This window comes from Anarrhichthys ocellatus, unplaced genomic scaffold (genome assembly GCF_004355925.1).
Source record: "Anarrhichthys ocellatus isolate YVR2014 unplaced genomic scaffold, GSC_Weel_1.0 scaffold31, whole genome shotgun sequence".
NCBI classification, from domain to species: Eukaryota; Metazoa; Chordata; class Actinopteri; order Perciformes; family Anarhichadidae; genus Anarrhichthys; species Anarrhichthys ocellatus.
The window spans coordinates 1,858,999-1,881,997 of NW_022280061.1; the positions used below are offsets into that span (position 1 = coordinate 1,858,999).

At 45.6% G+C, this 22,999-nt stretch overlaps 1 protein-coding gene across 4 annotated transcripts in view; it reads right to left on the bottom strand.

The window, feature by feature from the left end:
• Positions 1-52: 52 nt before the first annotated feature.
• crebbpa (CREB binding lysine acetyltransferase a) overlaps positions 53-22,999 on the bottom strand; it is a 34,444-nt gene continuing 11,497 nt past the window's right edge. Inside the window, exons 3-30 of one of the 4 annotated variants that reach the window (XM_031864659.1) lie at positions 19,815-20,049; positions 18,379-18,492; positions 16,189-16,437; positions 15,506-15,605; positions 15,174-15,311; positions 14,874-14,991; positions 14,558-14,729; positions 13,992-14,054; positions 13,439-13,560; positions 12,617-12,829; positions 11,997-12,308; positions 11,529-11,708; positions 10,595-10,766; positions 10,142-10,260; positions 9,732-9,971; positions 9,345-9,433; positions 8,470-8,550; positions 8,160-8,216; positions 7,711-7,788; positions 7,524-7,591; positions 6,691-6,841; positions 5,653-5,799; positions 5,448-5,561; positions 5,144-5,309; positions 4,703-4,870; positions 4,213-4,374; positions 3,756-4,037; positions 53-3,528 (exon numbers count right to left, since the gene is read on the bottom strand). In XM_031864659.1, coding sequence (XP_031720519.1) covers positions 1,258-3,528; positions 3,756-4,037; positions 4,213-4,374; positions 4,703-4,870; positions 5,144-5,309; positions 5,448-5,561; positions 5,653-5,799; positions 6,691-6,841; positions 7,524-7,591; positions 7,711-7,788; positions 8,160-8,216; positions 8,470-8,550; positions 9,345-9,433; positions 9,732-9,971; positions 10,142-10,260; positions 10,595-10,766; positions 11,529-11,708; positions 11,997-12,308; positions 12,617-12,829; positions 13,439-13,560; positions 13,992-14,054; positions 14,558-14,729; positions 14,874-14,991; positions 15,174-15,311; positions 15,506-15,605; positions 16,189-16,437; positions 18,379-18,492; positions 19,815-20,049 — 6,381 coding nt within the window. In that variant the 3' untranslated portion in view covers positions 53-1,257. Of the gene's footprint in view, positions 3,529-3,755; positions 4,038-4,212; positions 4,375-4,702; positions 4,871-5,143; positions 5,310-5,447; positions 5,562-5,652; positions 5,800-6,690; positions 6,842-7,523; positions 7,592-7,710; positions 7,789-8,159; positions 8,217-8,469; positions 8,551-9,344; positions 9,434-9,731; positions 9,972-10,141; positions 10,261-10,594; positions 10,767-11,528; positions 11,709-11,996; positions 12,309-12,616; positions 12,830-13,438; positions 13,561-13,991; positions 14,055-14,557; positions 14,730-14,873; positions 14,992-15,173; positions 15,312-15,505; positions 15,606-16,188; positions 16,438-18,378; positions 18,493-19,814; positions 20,053-22,999 lie in introns of all 4 variants that reach the window. The other 3 variants (XM_031864660.1, XM_031864658.1, XM_031864661.1) reach the window with 3 other exon arrangements.

The window sequence follows — 22,999 nt, forward strand, 5'->3', positions numbered from 1 at the left end:
CAAACAAACACAAAGTAGCACACAAGAGCAATGCCTCGTTATTTAGTCAGAGTAATGGAGTTCTTCTGCTGCACAGAGTTTATTTAACAATATGGTATATAAGTAAGAAATGAGTCTTTTTAACCGGTTTATACAGTGTTTTCATTTTCTCTTCCTTATATTTATAGTATTTTGCTTAATAACTTGATTTACAATAGGAGAAAAAGTAAATCCCCCCAATTCAAGTTTCTGTGAGAGAGGAATGAGGGTTGATAACATTTCATTTTCCTCAGGGTGAATCTCAAATTGGCCCTTCATCCATAGAAAGCACATAGCTTAGTGTAAAGTCGAGAGGATGAAGCGTCATCAGAGATGTGGCCGACAAACAAGCGGTGAGCGTTCCACCTCAGCTTAGGAGGAGGGTCTCTTTTTACACTTTACAACATTTGTATGACAAAACGTATGACAAAATCATTTTAATGTCAAAGCAACAATGTCCTACAGCTGCAGGACAGATTTTTGAGATGTGTGTTGCACTTCTTGTCGTCTGCGTTTGTGAAACCAGTCGGAGCTGTAGTTATTTTAGTGACTGTGAGAGTTTGTGTCAGTGTCGTCATGTGCGCCCGTATACGTGCCCGTGAATAAACAACTGCCGCAGTCCCATTTTCCTATTTCAATACAACCGAGTGCTCTTCATACACACAAAGAAGGAGGGGAGCGGTCCCTGAACGCACCGTCTCGGAGTAAATGGTACAACACTAGATTACAATTGCCAGGAATGACAGCTTGAAAAGAGAACGAAAACCTGGCCCAATTCCCAGACACATTATTTTACAGTTTCAACACAACGATGCTTGAAGTTTCTTTTCCAAAGGTACAAAATAAAAAGATATGAATAATATAATGCAATTGTACATTTTCTTTAAAAAAGAAAAAAGAAACGAGAAAGGCATGTAACCATACCAAAAACAAACCAAAAATAAATTGAGTATTGAACACATTTGGTCTCAACCAAAAAATATATTCTTTGTGGTTTAAATCTCACTTAATGACCTTTTAGGAAACAATTACATTCCCTCAAAGTGTTGACTCTTATTTTTTTCCCCTCTCGACCAAATTTTCTTTTTTTCCTTTTTACAACAGTTGAAACTTTATACACGTCAGTACAAAAAAAACGTTCTCAACCTTAGAAAGAACAAACGAAGCCCTCTGACGGGACAAAGTGTGAGGGTGGGTCCCTGGGAGAGAGATTGTGTACTTTAGTTCCAAGCAGAAATGCTACAATCCCTCCACAAACTTCTCCAGAGTGTCCCCTGTAGCGTCTCCCACCATCCCCAAGTCACTGTTCAGTCCCACCCTGTTGGGCGTGTTAAGCTGCGGTAGCATGGCGCTTTGTTCTGGTGTCCCCAAGTGTCCCTGCTCCATGGACCCTGACAGCGGGCCCCCGAGTACCGGGCGGGGGGAACCCGTGTGTGGATGCTGCGGCGAGGGCTGGGGCTGGATCTGGACCTGCGGCGAGGGACTGGAATGTGGCCGCTGCTGCTGGGGCTGCTGTTGCGAGGGCGGACAGGGGGACTGGACTGGCGCGGGGGAGCGGACCTGGATGTTGAGGGCATTGGCTAGTGTGGGCTGGCCGGGTAGGTGGGCTCCGCCCTGGGGCTGGCCGGCCAGCAGGTGGGTCTGAGGGCTCATGGGGCTGGGCTGGGCTGGAGAGCTCATCTGCTGCTTGAGGATGGCCTGCTGCTGCTGGGGAAGTTGCTGCTGGAGCATTCGCTGATGCAGCAAGTTCTTGGTGGAGTCCATAACCATGCCGGGCTGTGCCATCTGAGCCATGGGTGGGAGCTGGCCCAAAGGTGCCCCAGCTGCTCCTGCACCCGCCTGCATGGCTAGCTGCTGCTGCATACGAAGCTGGGAGTACGAAGCTGCTGTACCCTGAGCCTGAGCAGGGAACTGGCCAGGATGGCCTTGAGGCATCACTCCCTGTTGTTGTTGCTGTTGTTGTTGTTGTTGTTGTTGTTGTTGTTGTTGTTGCTGCTGCTGCTGCTGCTGCTGCCTTAAGAGCTGCCGACGGTAAAGCTCCTGGATCTGGGGGTTGGTGTGTGCTGCGTTTATTAGCTGCCCTTGAGCCCCTAATGCAGCCATGCCCTGCGCAGGAGGCTGCTGTGGGGGCATCCCCGGCCTCTGCACCGCTCCTCCAGGCATGGCCATGGGCTGCATTGTTGGCATGCCGGGCTGCTGTTGCTGACCTGCTTGCTGCGGCTGGTTGGCATGGTACTTGGCTGTTCGCTGTTTGATGAAAGCAGCCATTAGCTGAGGGTTTGACTTGAGGATGTTTAAAACTTGCTGCTGCTGCTGCGGCGAGCTGGGAGACTTGAGTGTGCGGAGAAGGTCCTGCAAGGCGTTGGGCGCAATAGCACCGGGTCTCTGGGGTGTTTGTAGCCGGGCACCAGGCTGCTGTGGAATCAGCATCCTCTGGCCCTGCTGCGGCTGCTGCCCTGGGGCCATCAGGGCTCGCTGCATTGTCATGGCCTGCTGTGGGGTCTGGCCCGGGACAAGGCCCGGTTGTTGAGTCTGAGCCGGCTGTATTGGCCTCACGGCTCCGGGCCACTGACCTGGAGGCAAGCCCGGCTGCATGACCTGCGGCCCCCTTGGCCCTGGCACCATCTGCATTTGTGGCTGCATTGGTCCGGTCATACGCTGCTGCGGCTGCTGCTGGGGGCTCATGGGTAAGCCGTTCATGTTGACCCGGTAGTTCTGCTGGTTCTGCTGGGCCTGTGCCATCATCTCGATGTGCCGTGCCATCTTGACTGCAGCGAGGGGGGGCTGCTGCTGTAGCTGCTGAGGCGGCTGGGCTGGCTGGGGGAGAGGGGACTGCTGTTGGTGTAGAGGGGAAGCCTGGGGCCCATGTTTGCCCTGGGACACAGGTGTTTGAGGCTGGCCATTGTTGGGAAAAGAGGGAGACATGACGCCCGCTGCGTTGGGGGTCTGCGGCTGGTTGCCGAGCGGCTGTTGGGGTGGCTGAGGAGTGTTGGGCTGGGCATGGGAGGTGGGAGTGCTGGGAGCAGCTGTGGCCGGTGGGGACGGTAGTGGCATGGTTCTGCCTTGCATGGTGGCCATTCTTCTCCTCATCAGCTGGGCCTGCTGGAGCCTGTGCTGCAGCTGCTGCTGGCGTAGCTTGTGCTTGATGTTCAGGCAGAACGGGACAGGACACTTGTTCTCCTGACAGTGCTTGGCATGGTAACAGCACAAAGCGATAAGTTGCTTGCATACGGGGCAGCCACCGTTGGTTTTGCGCTTGCAGCCCTTGGTGTGCTGCACCACTCGCTTCATCTTCTGGCAGGACGGCAGAGAGCAGTTGGCGTTGCGACACTGACAAGCGTGGACCAGGGACTGGATGCAGCGTTGGATACTTAAGCGCCGGCTCTCCTGCGGGCTCTTGGAGGCCTCTCCGCTCTGGCCGCTGCTGTCGTCGTCCAGGCCAAGGCCCCACTTCACCATCTGGTGCTCGTGGCCCCTCACGTTGTAACAATTAATGCACAGATCAAAGTCCTGCAGAAATAAAGGCCAGACGGGAACACAGTCATGAACACAAGCTTAACCAAGTCTTGTAAAAAGTTGTGTCTAGAGTTTCACAAATGTACTCATGCTGACAGACTTCAGTGTCTTATTTTAGATTGTTTATACAGTTTCAGGCACAGGACACTGACACAGAAGTCATTCCTGAGTAAAAAACACACCACAGCATACAAACAGTAGTAGTAGTAGTAGTAACTCACCTCGCACACAGTGCAGTGCCAGCGCGTCTCTACATGGTGCTTGCACTCGTTGCAAGTGTAGACAAAGCGGTCCTGTCCCTGGTTGTGCAGCTCAACCAGCATGCACATGCTGCTCCACTTGCACCTCCTGAGGGAGCTGAACTCCCAGTGTTTGTCCCTGGCCAGAGTCAGGAAGGCATCGCGGCCATCCATCAGGTCACAAGAGAGCATGGGGTCAGGGTCAACGATGGGAGGCAGGGTGTTGGCCATGGGAGCAGAGTGGAGGTGGATCACAAAGAACACCTTCATCAGACGGAGGAAGACGCACAGAAATGTGAGTTAGAGAAGCACAAGCAAAACTGAAACGCTAGTAAAACATATTAAAAGATTTCCCTATATTCACGATCTAATGTTTAGAAAAAGCCTGTTTATCATCAAAACAGCTTAATATCTAATATCTATCAGAAACAAATCGAACCTCTTTGTGTTTCTCCATGCTGGCGTAGAGCTTCTGGGACAGATCATTGGCTACATTCGGCATCCCAGGTTTCTTCTTATTGGCTCGGCTTACGCTGCCCTTATTTTTACTGGTCTTCTTGTTGTTCTTCTTTTTAGCGTTTTTGCTGTCACTTGGCGTACCCTGCAGGAGATAGAGGATGACAAATATTAAAGAAAACCGCTAATTACATGTTCACATATTTTATCTACATTGATGGAATCTCTCCAGCTGCGCCAAGCTAGGACTCATTACAGTACGATTGTTTATCTTCATCATAACACCTTGTTCCTCAGTTACAATGTGGAAAACAATATTCCAAGCTTTAAAAGGAGTTGTTTATGAAAGACTGTTAAATCTATAGAAGCTCGGAAGAGCAAAAATGTCTGTCAAAGACAACAAAACGGGAGCAGACAGTGGATTTGTAAATTCTGGCTTTGATAGAACCATATCAACAAACCACAACACAAACCTCAGGGGTTTCAGAAGCAGTTGTGTTCTCCTCCTTCTTCCTCTCCTCCGCCTCCTGCTGCAGCTCCTTAATGCTCTCCTCCAGCACGTTGGGCCAGAAGTCGCCTTCGAAGTACGGCAGCTCATTGGCGCTGGTCAGGCGGTCCTCTGTCGCCTGTTTGCAGATGTCCTGAGAGGAAGGCAAAGACACAAGATGTATTCCATTTGTTTTCAGTAATCCAACATATTTTACATATTTAATGCATTTGTCTGTTGTTACAGACAAAATAGCAAATGTGTTCAACTATTCACACAGAAACCTCCCAGGGAATATGATCAGGAACACAGTAAATCAAAGGTTTGCATGCACACGTAAATGTTTCCTTTGTTCTAAATATTACGAGCCCCTTATTCAGACGTCAGTCTTGCGTACGTATTTAAAACAAAGTGTCTACTCCTTTACCTTGTAGTCATGCAGAATCCTCTCTGCAAAGGCCTTGTCCAGCATCTTCCTGTACCACTCTTGCAGCCTCTTGGGCTTTGGGATCTTCTGGTCAAGAGGATGACAGTGGAAGATGTAGTCATCTCCCTCACTGGGTGGACACGCCCAGATGTGGCCCTGGGCATAGCTGCGGGCATACACAGACCAATAATGAGACGTGTAAATTAAGGCATCTGCTTCCTTAAGTCAAAATCACACCACAAAGTTCACTCCAGAGACTCTTCCCCATGGTGAGGCGGAAAAGGAGCATTAGAGCAAGGCCTACCCGAGTTTCTTGACATATTCTAGATAGCCGATGAGGATCTCGTGGTACACTGCTGTCCGTAGAATCCGAGGTCTGAAGAAGTGAATACTGTCAAGGTAGGATATGTAGACCCGTCTGCAGAGGTAGAGAGAGGGAACATGGTACATTTCACTCATAAAAAGTCCTTTATTGCCACGTGGTACACTCAATTGTTGGCTGTACAGACCTAGTGTTGGGGAATGAGCACTCGGAGCCGTACTCCTGCACGTGCATGCCAAAGAAGCACACATCCACGCCGTCAATCTCCTCAAAGGCGAAAAGTGCTTTGGTTCTGTAGGGAAAGGTCTCGGGCATTTCCCCCGTGTCGACAAACCTGTGGTTATGAAGAAAAATCAAATATTAAAATATGATCTCTAGTTAGATGGTGAAACTAGAACACGTTATAATATTCTGTCTTGGGTGATTGCCAGCTAAAACAGATCATGATGGTGTACTCTGAACACAACACAATCCATACAAAAGGTGCCGACTGTGCAAAGCTGTAGCTTATATATATATATATATATGATGGTTTCTGTTACATGGGCGGCTGTAAAGGTATGTTGCCACAAAAACATCTTAAACTCTGTATCATCTTGTATAACACACTACATAAATGTTATATAATAACAGTTTAAAGTTTCTATTTTAGTGCGACTATGAAGCCTTCTAGGAAAAAAAAGAGCCCCGAGAAGTGGCCTCGTGTGTCGCTGCTTTTAGCGACACAGGAGAGCATAATGGGACAGTTCAAGTGAAATGACCGAGAGTCAATAAAAAGAAGACGGCCTTAAATCAGTCAACCTGAAGAGAACATGTTCTCGGGCGAGGGCCTCCTCCCTAAGAGGACGGGACGAGCAGACTTTGATCGTGTGTGAGAGGATCAAACAGTGACCGGTGCTCGGGGAGGGTGTGCACCACAATCAGTACAAAAGGCTTTACAGAGGGCATTCAGCTTTGCAGGGCAGAGAAAAGAAGACATAAGTTCAGGACAAACATGAACTGTGACGGTGGATCACCGACAGGTATTTGGTTGTCTACAACATTATGGCATCCCTCATCTCCACTGTTGACTCTTCGGTTGTTCATTTATTTGACCGAGGCACGTTTAGTTGCTAAACAACGATCCGGTAATTTAAAGTAGAAAGTAATTAAAATGGGTAAACACACCAAAGCGTGCATTACATACACCCAGTTCTCCTCATCTTCCCGTCAGCGACGCTCTCACCTGGATTTCATGCCTGGTTTTACTTCCACCGTTTTGTCAGAGCTCGCCACCACTCGCACAAACACCTCTCCGGCCTCCGGGTGGTTCTGTCTCTTCAAGTATTTATTCACACGGTCCTCTATGTACATTCCCAACCGTGTGGACTGCAGCCCTACAGTGTGCAAACACACAGGAGGAATCCATGAAAAACGGAAATTCTTTTAAACATGATAAAATTTTTTTTAAAAAAGCAGGGGATACACATTGGATACTTAAACTACTGCAGTAGTCTTCAATTTAATTAAAACAAGAAAAAGACAAGAACAGATTTATGTGAGAACCGGCATGTGTGAACCGCGGATGAATTACACAGTTTACTTTCACCATCACAGTGTGAAATAAAGTTTTACTGACATCGTTATCCGCCAATGTTCAGTAAAATATGCGATTAGGACGTCATTCGTGCTTTTCTAGTTGCCGATCTCTGATAATGTTACATCGTAAACAACCAATCCGTGTTGAAAAAGACCGGAGGAGAGCTGGTAACGTGGCTAATGGACAAAGAACGAAGGTTCAGTTCGGTTACATCATGATGCGTTCAGGCTCTGTTCTGTAAAATGAGTATTGGTTTATCCGTTGAACCACCATATGCCATAAAGGTCAGTATTGTTCTCCAGGGCTACAAACACCAAAGAAAAATGCCAGAGAGACCACGAGGCCAACATCAAAAAAAAGGAGAAAAAGCCAGAGACAGACATATGCTGCCCATGTGCGGGGGGGATTTATATTATCTGGGGTCTTCAGTGCTTGTGAGACAAAACTGCAATAATCGGTTTGAAGAGATTTGAACTAACGTTTTGCAGAGAACTTGTTTTCCTTTCGCGTTTTTGCACTCTTCTTTAAACAATTTTCACAGATGAATCTGGAAAGAGAGAAGAGAGAGAAGTTAAGAGTTATTGTTACGATTAACATACATAGAATGTGCAAAAAAAAAAAAAAAAAGTTATGCAAATCTACTAAAAGTAGGAGTCGACAGCTCACCCAGATGGCCAAATGACATCGTAGTGCAAGACGCATATCTGGTGCATCTTCCGTCCACAATCTTTACATTCAACAAACCTAAAGAGAAGCAAGCATACAGTCAGACACTTAGCAACCAAAGCCATTGTGCCTTGGAGAGAGGACATCTTATTTAACACAAAGTCACAATAACGATGTGAACTCATCGGTCAGACAGAGTGTTTGACACGAAGCAGGTGGTGCTGCCGAGCTGCCCCGAGGCCTCACTGAAGCCCGAGTGACTGATCCGAGAGCTCCGGAGAGAAAATGTGCAGATTGTTCACCAAAAGCACAAACATGAAGCCAGATGTGAACGATGTAAGATGTGATGAGGAACATGCAAGTGGGGGGAAAAAAGAAGAGCAGAAAGAACACGACATGAGCTCCGTCTGCATTAGTCCTCCTCGCTGAGAGGGTTTGTGTCTACTTACGGTTCAGAGTCGAGTACGTCGTTCTTCTTCCGTTCAAACTGGTCCTTTGATATCATCCTGAAGTGTCAGAGAAAAGAAAAGAAGAGACAGAGGAGAGTTAGTGAGAACAATAGGACCAATACAAAAAACACTGTTGATTTCTTTTTTTCTATCTTCAGTCCTATGCTCTTCGCTTCTCTCATTGCAGGCCGAGTCTGCGTGGGGGCCACGCTTCAATAAGAACACTACGGCTGTTGAAGAAATACATGCGTTGATTAATCTGAATTGCTTGTATTACATTAGTGGCTTTATCGATAGGCAGTATACTCACGTCTGTGGCTGTGCAGGATCATCCCCCAACGTCACGCTCTCCCCTTGGATCTCATTGAAGCACTTCTCACAGAAATGATACCTGCAAAAATGACATTCAAAATTCAACACATTCAACGCTCACTTAATATTCGGCTACTTGTGTGTTCAACACGAGTCTGCACAAAATAACTTTCATGTTTTATAACAGAGAGCGGGGAAAACCCTGAGCTCCCGTTGAGAGTGTAAATGGAGTGTGCTGCAGGAGCCGCATGTTGTCTGTCAGGCTGTGCTCTATCACTACCGCTTCTGAGCTGCTCTGCTTAACAGTGCCCAGTTGAAGTGTGGAAAAAGGGGGGGGGCTGCAGTAATGCTGTTCATGCAGCAGGGGGTGCAAGGGACTGTGGTGCAGGCAGTCATCTGCTGGATGGATCCGATAGATGCTGAGCAAATCACAATCAACCCACTGCTTTGTTGCTCTGTGCCCAGCGCTCTTCTGGGTTTAAAGTCTTCAGCGTGTTTCCCTGTATGTGCAACACTGGCAACCTGGCTGTTAAGAGATGTTGTTGTGAGCAAAACCATTTTGTAGTCTCTCGCCGTGCCAGGACCTAGAGGTAGAGCCATTAAAGCCGAAGCTGTCAGGATGAGACTACAGGCCCGGATCACAGTGGTCCCTCTAGAGCTGCAGAGGAACAGATCCCGGGCTGCAGGCGGCGCCTAATACGCTTCAAATTGCTGCATTTATTTGCCCGTGAAAACGCTTTGTGAACAACTGTGCATGCAGATTGTGTGACACGTAGAAAATGATTCAGTGAGATTACAATTCCAACAGATTTTATTGAATACGTAGCTGCGTTTACGGCGGAGAAGCACACATTAATGCGTAGACGCCTGTACCTGTTCTGGTAGCTGTAGTATGTGCCTCCAGTAGGTATGGTGCAGAGCTGCTTGCCATAGCAACAGAGGGTTTGAGGGGAGAACTCGTACTGCAGACACAAGCAACATGACAAAGGTGGTGAAAAAAAACAAGGTTTATTCATTTCATAATTCCTTTTCATTAGGAGCTGTTGGTTTAGCGTCTAAATTTGCCTCATCTTTAGTGAACAGTCAAACTCGTACTCATCATTCTGAGTCAAAAAGAGAAGTACTAAACATTGGATTTTTTGTAATTAGGCAACAATTGAACAAAAAAAAAATCCTTTTTGTTACAGCCATTTATGGATAACGGACAAAATACGTTTCCCTACTCCATTTATTGCCTCTTTAACACCCCCTTCAGCTCACCTTCCTCCCGCAGCAGTATCCCAGGCCCTGCATGACGGGGTCGATCTCTGACTCAAACACCTCCGCCAGCTTGGAGCAGTACTTGTAGACGCGGGACGTCTTGCGGTTGTAGAGCCAGGCGTTGTTGAACATCACCCAGACATCGTCAACGTATTGCCAGGGCTCCTGGTATTGGCCTGTGTCAAGCTTACGCTTTATTGTGGACAGGTCTATTGGGTTCTTAACAATGTCAAAGTAGTCCTGCAGAGAGAAGAACACGTATGTGTTAGAGATCAATAGAAATGAAACAGTGCAGCTGAATTACGGGCATCCATCAAAACTGCACAACATTTAACAACATCCCACAGGCAACACATTCGTCATTTCAAAAGGTTGCGTTTGAAGCATTGAAGTGCATGTGTGCTACGTACAGGGATGCCCAGATGCATAGGGTCTACTGGTTGTCTGAAGGGCAGTGACTCGGGGTCCTGCCTGTAGAGAGACTCCAGAGTCGGCATCAGAGCCTGGCGTAACTCCTCGGGCTTAAAGACTGAAGAATGAATAGTGGACGAGGTACGTGTTAGTAATCCAAAAACAGAAACGACACATCAGCAACATCCTGATTCGTCGGGTGTATTCTAGCAGCAGGTGCACAGCCGGTTCATTATGTGTGTAAAGTGCAGCCAAGCTCAAAGAAGCCTTACAAGAGTCTAGACATTGTTCAGAGTCTCCAGTGCCAAACTCATACTAAGTCATGAGCGTCTCACGGCTGACAGAGTGGATGTATTAACATTACTGGCAATGACGGGAACCCGTTTACCCGCGTACTGAGTGGATCGGTCAGACTCTGCACAGATTGTATTCATTCTTGGCATCAGACTCACTTTTCCTCCGTGACTGAGAGGGGGATGAAGAGGCCGTGCTGTTGGCTCCACCCTCTTCCTCTTCTTTGGGTTCTGTCTTCATTTCCGTTTTTTTCTCCTCCACCTCCATGGGCTCCAGCTTCTCCTCTGGCTCCTCCTTCTTAACCACCGTTGAAGCAGAGTCTTCCTCAGTCTATGGACAAAAAAAAGGAGAGTGACCCATTATATAAGAGTCATGTTTTAAAAGTGAACACTATGGAATGTTGGGTGACTGGTAGCACTGGTCTCTCATATTCAAGACTTTGATGATCATCCCATGAAATTGTCCGTGTTGATAATCTAAATACTAAAGATAAAGGAGTGTACTTATACACGTATCACGTAGGTGCAGGTGTATTTTGAAAGCCACATTCGATTAGGCAACGTTTTGAACCAAGTTGAACCTTTTGACTAAGGTGAAGATCTGACTTATCTATTGGAATCAACTTTGAGGCCTGAAGTCAGTGTGCAGGCGTGAAACTTTTCTCAAAATTAAGGATTCACAGATGCAACTTCTCTTGATACAGATTTCATTACCTCAACTGAGGGTATCTGCCGATATTTACGATCCAATAACTGTGCTCTCCTTTTCCCAAATATAACATTTTCATAACTCACTGTGTGAAACTAATTCAATATTTTTTTTATGCATAGTAAACTGAGGCCAACAGCGTGCGAGCTACAACTAGCACACCAGTCAAGGGCCCACTGTGACTGACTGAATGAATGGAAGTGATAAATACAGAACTTGAGAATGACATTGACAAAGAAACTATTTAATGTGGATCGATCACGCCATGGCTGATACAACAAGACCGATTCATTGGAAAGAGAGTGCAGTTTACAGCAGCATAAATCAACGGATGGATAGATAAATCAGTTGACATGTATTTAAAAACACATCGATTCAACCCACCTCCATCTTGGGCTCAGTTTTGCCGCCAGCGGCCTTAAACTCTTGTTGGTCATGGTGTGCCTCAGCTTTGACCTCCTGGACAGGCAGGTCTGCTCCGACGTGCTGCGAGTGCAGGTCGGCACTGGCAGCCGAGGCTGGCGTGGGCACCCGGTTTTCCAGACCGGCCCCTGGTTGAGACAGCTGAAACGGGGGAGGGAGGGATAGAGACAGAAAAGACAAATATGAGGTATTGGCAACGGCTCAATTGCGTTTTTTTTGCATGCAGGGCTGAAGCCACAACACAGATGAAGCCCTCCATATTGGTTTCATTGCTCCGTTGTTGACAGATGTTAACATTCCCATTGTGATGAATGCTACAAGCAGTGGTGAAGATGCAGTTATCAGACAGAAAGGTGGATGGGACGGGTTGGTACATGACAGTCAGAAGGGATGGGAGTTTGGAGGGCATGCTGAGGGTCTCAGTCTCACCGGCGTGGTAGGGGGCTGAGGTGGGGGCTGCTGCGTCTGTGCTGCTGCAGGGAGTTCCACCTGGGGTTGGGGCTGGGTGGGGCGGGGCGGGGTGGCACCCTGGGCGGGGCCAGGGAGGGTGGGGGTGGAGCTGCGGCTAGAGGGCTGGGGGTGCGGCAGGTTAGTGACCCCCCCGGCCGTGGAGGCAGAGGAGGCAGCAGGAGGAGGTGTGGTGTGCAAGGGGGATTGGGAGGAGGATAGCTGAGGGCCCAGCAAGGGGCCAAGTGCATTCATGGGGAGGTTAGCGCTCTGTTGTTGTTGTTGCTGCTGTTGCTGGAGAGAAGGACACACACAAGTGGCAGGCGGACATACGCACAAGATTAGCAGACAAACATACAAGCATAAGGTCAACCAGACAAACACAACACCACCCACAATTTGAGGTTTAGTGAGCACCTTGTGATTGGCATGGGAACAATCTAAGAGCAATTAGTGCGTAGTATGATTGGTGAAAGTAGTTTGAGTTTTAGTCCCCCGAAATTAGCAGAACTTTGTTGAAGGATAGCATTACTGAAAACAGCCAAACCAATCCGTTAACCCACTTTGTTTACTACAGCTCCACAGCCCTCGCCATGTCTCACCTGGGTGACGGCAGCCTGTGCAGGTGGTTGGCCTATACCGGGCCCCACAGTGACAGTCATGGCCCCCGTTGCAGCGGCTGTTGTTGATCCCGGAGGGAACTGGGTCTGAGCCAGAAACTGTCCCTGGCTGGCCGTCTGGCCTACCATGTTGCCACCGCCATGTCCGGCTATCAAGCCCTGGGCCTGGGGCATCCTGGAGGGAGACATGCCCATCTAACAAGGCAAAGGAAAAGATGGCGTTAGTGTGAGCACAGTGACAGGAGTTTCCACTGAGCCGTGGCAGAGACCAATCACATTACTGGCATTCCAGCCCCATAATAATGTACAATGACATTCTTCCATCTACAATACGTGTTTTTGTGTGTGTAACTGGACTTCCCTCCCTTTACAGTCCTTGCATGTTTCACCACATCGAATTTAGGTTGTCCAGAAAAGCTGGTAAAATCCGGACTGATGGCATTATCTTAATTTATTTCATATACCATTAGACATATTTACACATTTAATAACTTCAAATATCACATTATTAGTAATTAGTATTTGCTTTGACTGATTAGTACATGATTGATGAAAGATTAAGGAAATGTGTAGCTCATCACAGATACAGTGGCTTCTTTACTGCGTTGTCCATCTTAACGTTCACCAGCTCCTGACCGGACCAGTCGACTACATTTTAAATAAGCCCGAGGTAGCTTGTGCAGACAGAGCCTGGATTTACCAGCAACTGTGTGTTAGCTCATGCTACTTATATGCCTGTGTGTGTGTGTGTGTGTGTGTGTGTGTGTGTGTGTGTGTGTGTGTGTGTCCCTCTGCTTTCTTTACCGCTGGGACGGAGCTCATGTTCATTTGCTGTGGGTGGTTCATGGGTGAGGCAGCGCGGGCTCCCATCGGTGTCTGGGATATTTGGGCGTTGGGCAGAGCCATGTGGTTGAACTGGTTGATTCCTGTACGGAACAGGGGACCAAAATGTTAAGCCATGGACAAACAGAACTCAGAAGTACTACACAATCAAAGATAGTGGTGAAAGTTTATACATCAAAAAACATGCATACATAAACTTTCAGTTCAAGTTATACCAAAGCAGATGTCATTTTTCAAGCGGCTTAAGCTACACAGTTATGTAGTATGTATGCTAAAGTACGTCCTAGGTGCAGTAGAAGGCATCTTTTAACACAACACTAACTTTTGTCTCTTCCCTGTGCTTGTTTGCCTTTCATGGAATCATCAGTTAATGTGTTCTGCTTCATTCAGACTTCCTGATCATGTTTGGCGAGTATTTGTCCCCGAATCATCTTTACTGTTCCTCTTCATTTGTACATCTTCCACATCTTTGTTTTTCGTTGTATCTGAATTGGAAAATACGGTGTGCAAATACCTTGTGACACCTGCATGCGATTCATGATCTGATTTGGCATGTTGGGCAGAGGAACAGGTCCATCTATAAAACAAAAAGAAAAAAAACAAACATTAAACCATAAAGCAGCTTGAAGAACAGCACAGCCGGATGTAATGAAAAAAGGCAAATCATTTCTGCTGCATGGTTAAATATTCTCAACTTTTTCCAAGAATACAAGAAATCGAACATGATAAATGGCTGGATATACAGCAATTGTCTGGAAATTCAATTTAGACACCTACGCATACTCTAAAGATAAAATACCCAGATGAGAATATTCATTAGTCAGTGAATAAATTATCTGACAAATCAAGAAACCACAGATATTTAAAAAAAGGTAGACAATAGCAAGATCTCTTCAGGTTATTGGTATCACTATGACCCAACCATAGCTGGGTAATATGTCAACTCATTCTTTTTAATAACAAAAATGGAAACAAACTGCATATATTATCAGGAATATCAAGGACGCAAACGGTTGTCCAAGGTTTCTGAATCTCGTCCCGTTTCAAAAATGTTTGTCGTCTTGTAAACACTGCACTCACTCTGTGGCCTTGGGCCAAAGGCACTGGGCTGGGGGAGGCCGGGCTGCTGGCTCCCCTGGGTGGCCAGAGGTGCCTGGTTGATGATTTGCTTCTGCAGCCTTGAGCGCCTCTTCTCCTCCAGTTCCTTTTGGATTTTATAGATTTTCTCAGCCAGGAAGTGATAGTACTCATCCTGAGGGGAGGAACGGGGAAAGTGGAAGGAGGCGGTAAATTTGACAAAAAAACGAGCATACTGTGTATCTACTAAAAAGAAAAACGGCTTTGTGTGTGTGTGGTCTAGATAAGGTGAGCAAGGTATTTCCTAGTTGAAACCTACCCGGCTGTTAGCTGACTCGTACATGTCCCCCTCCACTTTTCTGGCGTAGGCCACCAAGTTCTCCATCCGTCTGTCCTTCAAAGCTGCCGGGTCGGGGGTAGGGAATATGGCTTGTACTCTGCCACAAGGAGTACAGAAATTGCAGCAATGAATATTTAATTTCTACTACTGTACTTAAAAAAAAAAAACAACAACAATGTACATTTACAATCAGGGTCAGAAAGAACAGCCAAGATACGGTGACTAACAAATAAAGACACCAACAAGTCTGACAGTTCTCCAGTAGGGCTGTGCACTTACAGTTTGTGTACGAGGTGATTGCGCAGGTCCTGAGTGACATGCTCATGCCACGATTTCCTGGTGCCTGTGGCAGAGATGGGTGCTGCTGTGGGCAGGCTGCCCAATGAGCCCATAGCTGACCCGTCTGACAGCAGCTGACTGGAGGCGAAACAGGACGACAGAAGTTACGGCTTATATTTCTGTTTTGAAATATAGGTTTTATTGTGTTTTTTTCAGGCAACTGCACTCATATTTGCATCAGGACCTTTTTAAAAGTAGCTACATAAGGTTTCTTGCAATTAAATAAACATTTAGGATCAACAAATGCAATGCAGGCGTTGGCTGGGACTGACTTGTTAGTGTTGAGTGTGTTGGGAAGGGAGTCTGTGTGCAGGTTCGTCTGTTCTGAAGTGGTCACGGACAGTGCTGCACCTCCAAGAGTCATCTGGTTACCTGTGAATACAGAACACCGATTAAACAACTACTCCTTGAATTAAAAAAAAATTCAAATCGAGCTCAGCATATACAATATGGCCGCCATTTATACAACTAAAGCGTACTATGTTACTAAACAACAAAAAACATAAACATACATTTCTGACCCATTTAGGAGCCTTGAAGTTGGCTATGCAGTGTGGGACTGCAACTAACGACTTCTTTCATTGTCAATTTAGCTGTCAATTACTTTCCTAATTTATCGATTGGTTGTCGTCATTAAAATGTCGACAACTCAGTTATTCTGTTTACTGTCACGACTGAGAGAAGAGACCAACAAATATATACATTGAAGAAGCTGGAATAAGAGAATTTTGACTTTTTATACTTAAAGAATTACTCAACCTGATTGACTATCAAAATAGTTGCCAATAATTTAACAGTTAACAACTAATCAATTAATTGTTGCAGCTCTAGTGCTGTGCATTCACACATGCTGTGCATATCGATCAATATATACATTTGTATATTTTAGAAAGGAACCAATATTGGAAGGTTTCTAAAAGTGTAGGGATAAAAAAATCAAGTTGTTTGGTTTTACCAAGTGCATTGATGGATCTCAACTGCGGAAGCTGTTGCTGGGCATTCTGTGCGCCTGCCGTCTGTCCGGGGCCTCCCGGGGCCCGCCCAGTGGTCTGGCTGCTGTAAGGCAGCCCAAGTGCCTCGTAGGCTCTCTGCATGGAGCTGGGGTCTATGGGGGTTGAGGTATTGATGGTGGGAGCACTGGGCTGGCCCACACCAACTGAGGACATGGGGTTCTGGAGGCCCGTACTGGGGGAGCTCAACATGGCTGGAGAGAGAGACGGAGCAGTCAGGCCAAAAAACACTCAAACGCAATCATATTCACATAATCACATAATATACAATTTGAAATGTTGGAACATCTTGCTCACTGCCGCACCAGCTAAAGAACGCAAACAAAATGCAAATGTTGATGCTGTGTGCCAAGCCCAATAAATATGAGAAGAATCTGCTTTTTAAAAACACAGCGACAAGACTTGGCGAAGACCTAGAAACGAAACACACATGCCTACACACTTTGACCTCTGGCAAGATGAAGTCACGTGGCAAAACAATACATAATGTAAGGCTAAACCATTTACAGAGCAGTGAACTGAATAAATGCATTAATCCCTTCAGGGGACAGAGCATTAGCATATTTTTCTGGGTTCAGGCTTTGGTCGGGCTAAAGAAAATCTCTTGGTTTGTGAAAAGACAAAAATTGGAGGAGGAAGGGTAAAGAAATACTGCGTTCTGCTTGTGTTGGCAGGAGAGGCAAGCCTCTGCATCATGTTCTTTAACATGCAAGCCAAACAGGGACAGACTAACTCTGGAATGCTGTAAGTGATGAAAGATGCTGAGCAGAGAGGTGACGTAAAGAAATAGAAAACAAGCAAGAAACAATGAGAGAGAAAATGGTAACTGGTTTAAGTAATCCGGAAAAGATGGCCGGGCACAAAAGAACAGACTGTGAATCTGTGACAACAGTTACATGAAGAGAGTGAAAAAACAGAACAGAAAGAAAAACTGTTTTAGTGCGAGGCAAAGAGTGTCAAATTCGACTGTGCTCTAGAGGGGAGTAGCAGTAAACAGCCAATGGCTCAGCAAGACGCCTCTAGCACACGCTCTCTGTCTCCCCCCCCTCCCTCCATCACACTCCTTTCTTTATTATGTATCAGATTACAAGCCCAGCAGGACCACTCGTACTCACCGAGTGCTTTTAGTAAATGTGGAGGAGCAATGAATTCCCTGAATAGTAAAACATACAAATAGCCAACACGTAAACATAGAGATCAAACAGCCGACCAGTTTTCAGCTGATTGTCCGCATCAGTCTCAAATGTTGCCAGTCACATTTACATACATGCGCTGCAGGATAGTTTTACGTTGGCACACAATACAGTAGCGCCACAGCCACACGCACGCGACTATATACAGCTGTATTGTAATTCATTCCAAACATGCCGCTCAGCGTAATTACAACGAGCGGCTCAGAGTGGGGCGAGACAGCTAAAGGTAAGCGAGGTTGAATTGACTTGCATTTTGGTGCGTTCAAGCACTATTGAAATTAAATTATAACAACACCATCATGATGTGTTCAAATGTAATCTTGTCAAAATGTCGGTTTTTGGCGAGAACCTTGAATAAGTAGTTGATTGAAGATGCTTTCTAAGAGGGGAATTACGACCTGTTTAACATCCCAACACGAGCTCTAAGCAGCTTAGAAAACATAATTAAAATCTACTAATGACAAGATTTTTCTCTTGCATACAATCAATAATGTTCTAATTATTTGAATTGTTTGTTTTTCATGCAAATAACCAGTATAGATGATAAAAACACCGACATTGATTTGGTTCAAAGTATTCTCCCGGACGGTGGTAAAACTGGTCCTGAGCATTGCTGTCAATAATAGTGAGAAAGAAAATCTGGATCGGCCAAGAACAACACAAATCGGTGCATCTTTGGCTAATTTCAGGAAAGCCACAAGCAGGTGGAATTCTTTCTGAGGCTGTCACTATGGACTACTAGAACTCAATCTACCAGCATGATCTGGAGATAAACACGGGGGCCTTTGTCAGACAAACACAGAGCTTGCCATGTCGAGATGTCCTGCTTATTCAGCACAGTCAATGGAAGTAATTGAGCCTTGCGTTTGGCGTCTGTGCTGCGCTGAGCGACTCGACAATGGTCAAGAGACAGCGGGCCCCGAGCCTGCTGCTTGTACTCACGTTGCTGGGCGCGCTTGTCGCTGGCGTTCTTCAGCGGCAGGCAGACGGGACAGTCGTGTCGTGTGCAATTTTTCCAGTGGGAGATGATCTGTCTGGACGACGCACAGTGAGCCACTGCAAGGAGAAAAAAAGAGACAGAAAGATAAGAGACTTAGAGGGTTCGGTATTTTAATGCCGACAGTTTGCCACCAAGCACTCAACTCTAGGGAGAGGACTTTGTTTTTCTTATATGCCCCAAAGTCTACAGTCCACAGTTATTTCAGAAGCAGAGATCCTGAGTCAGAGGAAATGAACAGAGACTTTGACTCCTTCACACATCTTGGCCTCGGAGTTGGTTTGGCATGAAATTTAACTTAAGCATTCAAGTCCAGGGCCAGAGCAAGACATTAAAACAAGTATAAATGAAAGTAGCTTGAGGTGATTTTGATTACAGCAATGCTGGTGGTTTAACAGCAGACAGACGCACAATATCACCATTACAGAGAGACAACATAGGGGAGAAACAGCACACATGCAAGTGGGCAAGCAGGTAGGAGGCGAGTGTTATTAGAATGGATGGAAATCCCCAAAGTATGAGCAACAAGGGGTTAAGGGAAACATTTTCATGGCCATGAAGGTAAAAATTCACAAGCCATTAAGTGTCTTTCCTAGATGAAATATAGGAATAGTCCACGTGCGTTATACTTGTCATTTGGTTGTCGAGTTTTAATCTTCACTGTCCAATCTCAACATCCAGTGAACACGATTGTCCCATTACGGGAATCCTTTTCTATGTTGACGAAATTTTTCTCACCATATGTTTTTCATTGCTTGCTGGTTTAATCTGTTGTTTTCTGACTGTGGGAGGTGTAAAACCCATCCATACCATGACTAAAAGACTATATAAACATCATATATTATGCAGCCTTTAATTTTAATATTTGTATTTAATTTTAATTGATAAAATTTGACAGACATTTGTTTTCATTTGCTCCTTTATTTATTTATCTTTGTATTGATTCCTGTATTATCTACATTCATTTATTATTACATTATTTACATTTATTTAGTCATTTCATTTGAGTATCTATTTATTTATGTATTTATTAATGTATATGTTATTTTTCCTCCTATTTATTTTCCTAAACTTATTTCTGTATTCTTTTCTTTATACATAGCTAGCTAACACTGTCTGCTTATCAACTCCAGCCTTCATCCCCGGCAAAGCTGGAGACTTTACACCAGATCCAGATTATAACCATATTATATTTGTTTACTTTGTCAAGAGTGCAATGAACATTGATTGGCGGCTAGAAAGAACTGAGTTTATGTTGTGTTAAACCTTTAATCATGTGACCACACAGCAGCAAATTCTTAAACAGCAAAAAGGGGGAGTGGACTTCAGAAAAAGTTTTCAATTTCAACTTTTCCGATTGCTTCGAAATGCTCCGACTCACCCTGGCAGGACTTGCCGGCCTGGCAGTGGGTCATGTGGTTGAGGACGTTCTTCATGGTGCGGCAGTGAGGCAGGGCGCAGGCTCTCACCTCCCCGTTGGCCTGCTCCCGCCGCTGGCACTTGTGCGCGTGAAGCAGCAGGACCAGCTGCTGCTGGATCAGCTTGCGCTTCTCCGGGTCGGCTGTGGGTACGGCCGAAGACACCGCCACACCGGCCAGCGGGAGCATCGCCGCCTGCTGCTGAATGGACGACAAAGAAAATGACAAATGTCAAAAGTTGTAATGGGTTACACGTTTTTCTTTGGGCTTGCAAAGCTGTCAATGTCACAACACTGCCCACCCAAAGAATTTGAAATATGCAGCAATTTCAGCTTCAACATGTGTTAAGTGTAGAGTATGGTTAGTACTGAAACACTGATTATAGAAGGACATTGGCATGTCCATTTGTGGATATGCCAATGTCAGAGTTTATAAATAAAGTAATTAAAATATTAATGTTATGTATTTCTTACTGTTCCACCAGTTGTTTTTCATTTACATTCCACTGCTCTCTGAACAGCTAACTATCTGAAAATCATGGGCCGCCATTAGCAGAACTGAATCAGACTCTGCATTCTTTAACAGCAAACAGGCACAGCTATTAGAAGTCTTGATGTTATTGTTTACTTGCAGGTAATTATTATTCACCCACATTAGTCAAAACAGCACAAACTTCCCACCAAAGGTTCTGCCTTTATGTCAATGCCAATGTGTCACTACAGGACCCCCTCTGGTGATGCAGGCCCTATCGGAGCTGTGCCAGGGAGACTGTGCTCGGTTCGATCTAGAGCAGCCGATGCTCTGGCACCGGGACAGCTCAGCGTGACGCGAGCTTTTGGCAGGATGGACTTCTACAGCGCTGCACGACAGAAACATTTACAACCTCTCCTCCCACTCCCTTCTCAAGCTAGTCCTTGTAGAGTTTGAGACCAGTGGAAACATCAGAAACAACAGAGTTAAAAACATTGCAGTAGGTGGGTAACTGAGCCCCCAGATAAATTCTGTTCTTTCTTGGCAAAGTGTTTTTTCATTCGCCACTTTGACCAGAGGTTATTCGATTTCTCAGCTGATTAGGGCTCATACATTAACTTCCTACACTCACAGCAATATGTACCATGAGAGTTTTAATTTATTTATTTTACATGACTTTGCATCTGTCTATATTGTGATAAATATCGATACTGTCAATTTATTCTTATTCATATAATGATCCTGATACCAAACATATTGCTCAGCCCTATACAGGATAATAGAAATCTGTTAGCCGTTGTAACAGATTTAAATATAATTTTTATACGTATACTAATGTAGCTTACCCTTTAATATCTATGGTTGCATTCAAAGTATCGCAATATTTTGTGCGGCAATACTGTATCAATACACGGACGCCAACTATTATCCGGATGTTGATCCGTACAGATTAATTACAGTTTAACGTTATCAGTGTGAAAAATTGTTTTACTGGCGATCGTTATCCGCCAATGTTCAGTAAAATATGCGATCAGGATGTCGGCATTTATGCTTTTCTAGTGACCGATCTCTGACAATGTTACATTGTGAACAACCAATCCGTGTTTAAATTGACAGGGGTAGGAGCTAGTAACGTTAGCAGCATTGCTAATGGCCAATGAACAAAGGTTCTGTTCAGTAACATTATGATGCGTTCAGGCAAGGTAAACGTTATCATGATGTGTTCACATGTCATATTTGCTGATCAAATACGTGTTTTAAGATGAGTTTTATGATCCGTTGCACCACTATAGTTTCTACACAGAGTTTACACTTTTTTTTATCAATTAACTTTTTAAACACACACACACAGAGAGAGAGAGAGAGAGACAGAGAGAGAGAGAGAGAGAGATAATACTCACATAGCCCACCCTCAACAAGAACCATGACAGCATCCATTAAGATGTGAGGCACCATAAAATAAGTGTTAGTACCAAGCTGCACAGACACACTGATCAACTGGCGCTCTCTCATCCACAAAGCTGCTGGGAGACCAGACCAGACTCTGCCAGGCCAGGCTGTATCCCCTCAGGCTGTTGACACCGCTCCAACAGACCAGATAAAAAAGACCCAGCTGAGTCGACTAGACACTGGCAGCCTTTCAACACAGCTGAGCAGGCGGACACACAAAGTTGCACACACACACGTGCACAGATGCACACACCCTTTGCTTTGCGCTTCCTATTCAGCCCCCCCCGACACACTCCACACATCGGCAGTCAGGACAGTTGCCAACTATCATCTCAAAGCTCTGCTGCCAGGCCAGACTATTCAGCTGAGACTCCCCTCCCTCCCTCCCTTCCTCATTGCACTCGCCCTCTGTCATTCTAACTGATTAAGTGGTTTACAATGCCAGTCCCTAAGTGACTGACAGGGCAAGCAGCCACCCAATAAGCCAGAGAAAGTGAGGGGAGTGTTCGTGCATTTACAATAACAAAGGAGCGTGGGGCAGGAGGGATCGGCAGTGGTCTCTAACCAACACAGATGCCCAGAAAGAGATTTAATTAACCTACAATTAAAGCACAACGGAGGAAGTCACACAGAAAGACTTGGTCTAGTGGTTTTCATCTCTAGAGCTGTTGGTGACATGATAATCACAGCTTATAACACACACACACACACACACACACCTTTTCCTGCAAATGCTGACAGTCCTGCTTCTACATCAGTTTTTATTCTTTCGTGTGGTTAAAGTATGTGCACACACTCTATTTAAGAATGAATCCTCGAAACACACATTCACTATCTGTCCAGGTTTCTTCTCAGTAGCTTGCAGCATCTGTGTATGTGTTGTGGTTACATACCGCTCCAGTGTCTTGGCTCCGACAGACAGTAAAATAGATGGCTTCCTACTGATTTCCTGTGAAACCACATTGGTGGAAAGCATACGTATAAGCAGCCAAAGACAACACAAACTCTCACACACATCATTTAGAGTCCCAAGACGCATCACGACGACGACTCAACAGTTGACGGCAATATCTATTGGCTCAGTACCAAAACACGAGCTCAGAAAATGAGCGGACAGGGAGAGAAGAGAAGAGAAGTGCAGATGAACCGACAGAGTGTACAAACACAGACGCGCACACACGCACACACACACACACACACACACACACACACACACACACACACACAC